Consider the following 8,058-nt stretch of genomic DNA (forward strand, 5'->3'; position numbering starts at 1 on the left):
GCGATGTGCGTGCTGGAGAGGATGCCCGTGCTGAGCGGCTGCTGAAAAGGAGCGCAGAGCGGTCAAGGCCAGGATTTATTGGAAACCAAGGTTTGTACTGTTCTCTTGGAAACAGAAAGATTGTTTTATTTTTGCAAACAGAAATCTAGTTTGTGGTTAGCTTCTGGCAGCAGGTGGCTGCTTTGGACCCTCTCTGAAAATGAGCACAAATAAAAACACATTTTAGCCTGCTACGAAGACAAAACAGCGCCCATATGGCTCTCTGCTTGCACAGAAGTTTATCCTGAAACCCGTCCTCCAAGAGGTAAAAGGGAGAGGTTTTTGTCTGTCCGGGAGGCACTGTGTCCTCGGCATCTGCTAGACCAGGATTTCTTGTTTGTTAAGGGAAACTCTCTGCCCCATCTTCCCATTAAGGAATCTGAACGTTATCTGCTACGCTGTAATCCTCCGTCCCGAAAACAATTACTGCCTCGATCAACACATGATGCAGATTTTTCTCTCTTGTATTTAAACGTTTTGTTCCACTTCATGCTCTAAGAAGCTGGTGGTGCCTATTCAACCCACTGGGAAAAGACCCGGATCCCCCCATCTTTTTAAAAACAGAAACCGCCATATCTGCATTATATTCTTGTGTGTATGGTTTGTATACTGAAACTATGAAAGGAGAATAAGGAATCGGTGTCTCCTCCCAGCCTCAGCCCTTGCTTGTGCTCACACCTGCAGGCTGTACGTACTATGACATGCTATAGGCTTCAGCTGAGGGCGGCCTTTTTTTCCCCTCCATATGGGAGTGAACGCTCTGCCCCGGCAAGGGCTGCTGGAGGGGAGCGAGCACCGTCTGACTTGAAGCATCGCTTGTTTTCTGCCTGGTGAGGCATCACGCTCGGAGTGCTGCTCAGGGGAGACAGCAGCTCCGCACTCCTAAAACCCAACAGTGAGAAGAGTAGGTTAAAGCACTTTTTTTTTTTTTTTTTTTAACAGTAAATATTATATTAATCAGTTCATACTTTAGTGTATAGAATACACTTACCACACTGTCTGAGCCCCACGTGTCATTTAAAAAGGTTGCAATGCAGACACACTAGCCCTAAGTAGACTTTCTCAGTGGCTTGACTCACGCTGGCTTAAATCAGAGGTCTAGAGCAGAAGTTTCCACCAAGGCAGGCGTTTTCAGAAGTGGGTACTATGGCCGCTTTAGCCTAATTCTGTGCCTCAGTCTTTGCATAAAGGGTCTTTACGCCTCTCTTCCCAACGCATCTATGAGTCAGAGAAATATGATTATGTCTCCGACCGGTCAAGCTACACCTGTACTAGGATGCTTCTGTGACTACTTCATGGGAATTTAAACTGCAAGCCTTGCTGTTTCAGTTTCCCCAACCTTTTTTACCCAAACTCCCAAAGGAAATTGGTTAGAATTACACTCTCGGTTTGCTTTGGGGAAAAAAAAAGTGTATTTCTAGCTGTGGAGTTTGCAGAGCGAAGCCTGAAGATGTTACCTGCTTGCACCCTACAGGCACAGGCACTGAACAGCAAAGAGATCCTAAACAGTATTAAGCGATGATTGGGAAGGCTTGATTCAAGGTTTTTGAGTGCTTAGGACTGACAACATGTGCACAGCAAGTGACAGCCAGAAATGACAAGGCACCCGGTTGGGAGTGTTTGGGGTGCTCCAGTTATTTTTCCATCTTCGAGCAAACAGAAACGATACCGCATTACACGTACAAACACCGCTATCTAATTTACCCACTGAATTATTACTGTTTGCCAAATCAGGCAGTGCAGCAGTGAAAGGTTAGCACAAGGCATAGCCTGTCCCTTCAGCATTGACAGGCAATTCCTCCTCCTCCTCCTCGGTTGGGATATTCCTGGCTGGCGTGTGCTGTGATGGCACTGGGTTCCCTTACCAAGGACCCGAGGGACTCCTCGGAGCGGGGCAGTGTCCGTGCAAAGGGGACCACTTGTTTTCTTTTGGTAGGAGACAGGCAAGACCATTTTCTTGCCGTATGCCGAGCAGACGGCACAGTGAGGAGCTCGTCCCGGGTGCTGGTTTCTTTCGGAGCTATACTGGCTTTTATCAGAAATAACCTTACCAGACAAAGGAAGGCCAAAACGATGGGACTTCCGTCATCATGATGCGATGCCAAAGGGCTGCACTCACCACCAGCTTCCAGCGAAAGCTTTGCAGGTCCGAGCTCCGTGCCGGGACAGCCATTCAATGGAGAAACAGCATTTTTTAGGCAAGGCGGACGGTGCCGTTGGAGCCCAGGGCAGGAGGAGGCACCCTGCTCGAGGCCAGTGCCGAGGCCGGCGTCCCCGTGCTGGGACCCATGACTGTGTGGGGACGGGTGCTGCTGGACCCCCTTCCGTGGCTGGCTCCTTCCCAGCCTGAGCATCCCTCCAGGAAAACAGGAAAAAACAAGAGGAAGGCAGAGAGGGAAAACCCAAAGATTATGAAATAAAATGCAAGCAGGGGTGGGAGAGGGGGAACTGAGTGTGAGCAACACCGGAGGAAACAGGGCAACGTTACAGGCGAGGAGCTGAGACTGGACTATCTAAAAAAAGAAAGAAGAAACCTCATTAGGCAACAGGCAGTTGCTCCAGGAATAACTCAGCACTAGAGGACACTATTGTACCATCAATCGCAGCATACGCAGCAGAAAAAAGTCCAGTAATACCTCACTTTCCTTTTTTAGGTATTTCTGACACCGACACTGTACCGCGACGGCACTTCATCCCCTCTTCCCAACTCCTGTCATTTTTTAGAGCCCATACAAATGCCACCATTTCTAACTCACTTCATGACGGTAATGGATCCTGTTTCTTGGCACCTATTTCTCTCCAGGTCCCTATTCCTGAGCAAAACCTGATCAGCATTTGCTGCCAGGATGGCACTTTTCTGTGTGCCACGGAAGGGGACAACTGCCCTCGCCTCTCACCTGGAGCTGGGTTTCTGCCCAGCCGATGGCAAAGCTCCCTCCTCACCAGTAAGGGGCTGGAGTTTTAGAACTAAATAACTTAGGCGCAGATCCTGCGCCTATTTTGGGAAAAGCTAAGTAGAAAATGTCATTCTCAGCAGACTTTTCTGTGCAGGAACCCGTGTGTGATACGTGACCACACAGGACACCCAAATACATCACCCCCACCAAAAGCATTGCTTCCCTGCAAGCATTTTCTATTCATAAACACAAATTTATCGAGGTCCCAGCTGCTATTTGTTGGGGTGCTCCACCTCTGCAAGACCTGCCGAGACCCCAGTTGCCGTCAGAAGTGGTTTGGCTCCGGCAGGTCCCCACACCAGCAGCCCCAGACCGTGCCCTTGTGTCCAGGGAAGTCGGGCTACAGCAAAGGCCAGTTGGGCTGGCTCAAACTCAGCTCCGAGAGGCTGGGGGCTGCGAGCCCCCCAACATCTCGGCCTGCTCCAGCTGCTGCCCTCAGCAACGTCTGTGCTGCTTTGACTAAGTTTTTATTATAGCATTATAAATGATTATTATGTGACTGTTACGCTCTAGTGCTATGTGTAGATAAAAATGTATTGTAGGGAAGAAGAATCGGTATGCAGAGACTTCAAAATAAGACACAGAAAACAGTAATTGTTAAAATTTAACTTGCAACATTTTAATTTAATTTTCAGCAATCTTTTTTTAAATAGTCTTTCCTATTGCACCAAACCCACTACCATTTCTCTTGCCATAACCATTGTCTCGTTTAAAAAAAAAAAAAAGATAAAAAGGAAAAAGAAATACCTCTGGTACAATAAAAATGCTTTGCAACATATGTTTATAGCTTTACTGTACAATATTTTAAAATTTGGAAACACGCATATTATTTCTACATATTCTGAAACTCAGTTTTCCACGGTGATTTCTATTTACAGTTGCACGATGCCTTTAATGCTTTGAGACACAGCTGTAATACTCAATGCTAACCCCTGAAAAGAAGTTTTAGCCACCTCTTACACACACTTTCTCAAAGCAGTCTACGGTTGTATCTTTGAACTAGAAGCTCTGCCCTCCTTGGGGAGGGGGGTTAGGGGGAACTGTAACACTCCTCTACATGAACAGCTTTCAGCCCTCTTCCACTTTACAGACCCTTAAAATTTTATAAAGGGGTTTCAGATCTTGTCGAAAATTCACATCCATAAATTGTTCTGCAGGTGAATTTGCTTTAAGTGCCTTTTGCTGACCCAGGGATATGCAGACTGTGGTGTAAAGAGTGCACTTACACTCTTCTGTGTATCTGTAAAGATAATTTCTCAAGCAGATCCCTGCTCCCAAGCCAAACTCCTTTTGCTCACTCTTATTCTACAGTATTAAAACTGTTTTATTTAAGATAACATCAGGTAACTTCATAAATACCATAGCAAAACATAGTTGCTATTCATTTATCAATCACTTTTCCAACTAAGAGTCTTAATCTACAAGAATTTGTATTTCTGTCTTGATGTATCACACATCTCAGGCTGGGCTTTGCTCCAGCAAAAGGCAGGCAGCGCTGCTTTTCCGTGGGTTCACTGGAAAAGCACAGGAATGTTTCCTTCTGTCCAAGATTTTGAAGTCTCTCATTACATAAGAAACATAGCCCAATCTGTTTTTTCACCATACCGTACTCAAAGTAAGATTCACTCATGTCTCATCCAGACTCATCGGCCTCTTGACTTCCAGGTCTTCCTAGAGATCTTTCCAAGGGCCTTGGGTTGCCTCTTTTCTGCAAGGTGTGAGCAAGCTGAACACTCTCGAACAGGATCAAATATCACATATAGCTATTTTTAAAAATGACTTCTGCTTTTTTTTTTTTTTAATTATTTTTTTTTTAAATTTGGTCAATAGTTCCAAAAGGCAGGCCTGATCCTGGACTCTGAGCACCCAGAGCTCTACTTTTAGGTAAAACCCCCTGAAGAACTGGAGTGGTAATCCAGACCCTGCAGCCATCACATACAGGACCAGTCCCATTGAAATAAGTTTCAAATGCACACTAGGATACTGCAATTTTAAAACTGCTCCCACAGACAAGAGTTTTCTAGAAATTCAGAAAATGTTGGCAGATGTGCTGCCCACGGAAGCGTGTCCAAAGAGCTGCTCGTTCGGGGTGGGAGAGGGGCTCAACCCCGAGTTCCTGGATTTGCAGACCCAGGCACCAACCCTGCAAGTCTTACACATAATTATCTTGAAAACTGAAATCCAAAGCAGAAGCAGCTGGGAGCAGGGCAGGAATTATCCTGGCCTCTGCTGTGTAAATAATTTAGCATCTGTTTGAAGATTCAGTGAAAACTCTGCCCTCTTTATTTGTCAGCAGCTCCCCGAGCGCCGCGTACAGCAAATATGTTTACATCTCCCACTGACTCTGAGAATTAACGCTCTTTGTAGAGTTGTGAAATGAAGCAAATGCCCAAATACAGCCTTTGAAGAGTTTGTTTGTGTAAGTTTATCATCAGATCAACAGTTTCCTGGTGCTGGCTGGCGGTGGCTCCTCCGTCCTCAGTGGCTGTGCATGTCCAAGCAGTGCTCCTGGGGAAGGGGCTGGCCATCCCCGGCAGCAGCTGTACCACCAAGTAGCATAAATCATGGACCGTCCACCGTTATTGCTACATATCTAATTGCGACGAAGGCTTGCAAGCCTCCATCATGTCTTCTGGAAGAGTTCCGAGATCTCCGTTGCCCGTCTGAGATCTTAGGGGAAGGTCTAGCCTCCTTACGAAGGGGCCACCGCTGCCTTTCCATTCTCCCTGTGGCTTTCTCCAAAGGGTTCCTCATCTTTCTCTCTTATGGAGAACTTTTTCCTGAAGGCTTGCGTTAAGCTGGAGGAAGAAGCCTTCCTAAACGTGGTAAGTCTCTTCCGAAAGTTGCCCCCCGAGAAGAAATAGAGAAGTGGGTCAAAGCAGCAGTTGGAAGCTGCCAAGGGGAGCGTTACGACGACCGATTTCTGTAGGTATATGGCGTCCTCACAGCTGGCGTTCTTCAGCCGCAGCACGTGGAGGTGGACCGTACGCAGAATGTGGTACGGCGTGAAGCTCACCAGGAAGGTGGCCGTCACGATGATGATCATCCAGACGGCCTTCTTGCGGTTAGCCTGGTTCTTCTTCAAGGAGTTTTTCAGTAAGGTCCTTATGATCATGGTGTAGCAGATAGTTATGACAACAAAGGGAAAAATGAAGCCCACAAATAGCGCAATAAAATCCAGGATCACAACTAGATTTGTCTTCTGAGAGTCTTCTGGGGGTTCGAAGCACTTGGTCTTGTTGCCGTGTTGGTACGTCCCGTTTCGCAGGAAGGGAGCGCTTGTCAGGGTGACAAAAATCCAGATGCCGACGCAGACAAATTTAGCCTTCTTCTCCGTGACCAAATTGATGTTCTGGACTGGAAAAACAATGGCTATGCAACGGAAGAAGCTCATTGCAGTCATGAAAAAAATGCTGCAATACAGGTTGACATACAGCGCGTACGAACTGACCCGGCATAGGAAGTCACTGAAGAACCAGTTCCCTTTGTGGACGTAGTAGATGACACGCAGGGGCAGGGTGCACACGCAGAGGAAGTCGGACACGGCAAGGTTCAGCATGTACACCTGGAAGGCTGTCTTCTGCCGGTATGTTTTTATGAGGATGTACAGCACAACACCGTTGCCGACAAAGCCCATAATGCTGATCATGGAGTAGAGCGTGGAGTAGACTTGGTTTCGGAAGTCGTCGATGGAGTGATGGCACGACAAGTTATCGAACGGCACCGTCATGTTGCCTGGCTGAGGCACCGATTCCACCTGGTGATGAATGTCAGGCCTAAGGATGAAAAACTCAGGTGAGATATGTAAAGCAGCACACACAAATAAAATGCCATTATTAAGTAGGAAGAAAAAACCTGTCACCTCTCTCGTACAGGAGAGAACAGCTAGGAAGGGATGTGGATCTGCGCAGATCCGTGTTATTATAACTACCCACTACAGCCACCTTTCTTAACGTGGTGCCAACAACTGGTGATGTAAAGATGAGAGTCATGTTTTCGTAAGTCCTCAGTACTGGCAGCATCCTTCTTCCACCGAATTACCAAAAAGCTCTAACTCCTCGCAAACTAAGGTAGCTACTCATTAAAACAGCAGACAGGAATAACGAAGGTGGCAACAGCACTACGCAATTTAAAATATAAAGACCAGATCTCGTCCCTAATGACTGTTCAGTCCTGCCTCTCTGCATCGCCTGGCAAACGCTGCCTCGCTGTGCTCCACCTCCACCCCTGCCTGTGTAAGGACAGGTCACTGCAGGAGAAAGTCCGCAAGAAGGTTTCTGAAACAGTAAAGGAAAACTGTTTAAAAAAAATAATTAAAAAACCCCTAAATCCTTTGCGCTGAAGGTGGAAGGCGATTCCAAGCCAGAGGCTGCTCACTGCACGACCAGACATTTGTCAGCTCCCCAAATTCTGCATTGCTCTCTGTGCTCACAGGTAGCACCATTTTTTTAAACTTGCTTTGTTAATAAATACGTGTAATTACTAGCTTTGGAAAAGACATCGCCTCTTATATCTGACGAACAGGAAGGAACGCTGTAGCAGAGGCGATGCTGCAGGGCTCCCGCTTCCCTGGCATTGCCTGGGCAGAGGTACTGCTGCAGCGCCCGGCAGACGGAGGGGGAAGCTGCAGGGAGGCTCACGTCAAGGAGAACAAACCTCTTGGTCTGGAGACATCTCTACTGTCAAGGTAACTCCCTAGCAAAGGGTTTCGCTTTTGCACATTGCTTTGATCTACGTTAGCAGGTCTGGGGCTCTCCAGAGCGGTCAGCCCCTACAGCCAGGGAGGGTTTTCGGATCCGCTCAGCCAGCCTTTCGTGAAATTTTATCGTTTCCTCTTGGTATTCATTTGAGTGCAGCGAGACATGACACTCTTAATTTGGGCTGTCCTAAAGTAAAGCAAGAGAAAAATACACACTTACATATTTTTCCCATTAATTTTCAGTTTCTAACGATTCAAACACAGAATCTCACTTCCAGTCTGAGACCATGAAAAGCCCCGATGATCAGAACTGCAGGGTACACGCAGGCTGAAATAACAGGACTTCAGAAAAACAATGATGAA

The 8,058-nt window shown here is 46.9% G+C and overlaps 1 protein-coding gene across 1 annotated transcript; it reads right to left on the reverse strand.

Annotated features, from left to right (window-relative positions):
- Window positions 1–3,600: 3,600 nt before the first annotated feature.
- Window positions 3,601–6,743, reverse strand: CYSLTR1 (cysteinyl leukotriene receptor 1). Its single transcript, XM_050901755.1, has one exon. It carries the CDS (start codon window positions 6,724–6,726, stop codon window positions 5,689–5,691), a length of 1,038 nt encoding a protein of 345 aa, XP_050757712.1. The 5' UTR covers window positions 6,727–6,743; the 3' UTR covers window positions 3,601–5,688.
- Window positions 6,744–8,058: the final 1,315 nt, after the last annotated feature.

The sequence above is a fragment of the Gymnogyps californianus genome, chromosome 9, assembly GCF_018139145.2.
Source record: "Gymnogyps californianus isolate 813 chromosome 9, ASM1813914v2, whole genome shotgun sequence".
Classification (NCBI taxonomy): Eukaryota; Metazoa; Chordata; class Aves; order Accipitriformes; family Cathartidae; genus Gymnogyps; species Gymnogyps californianus.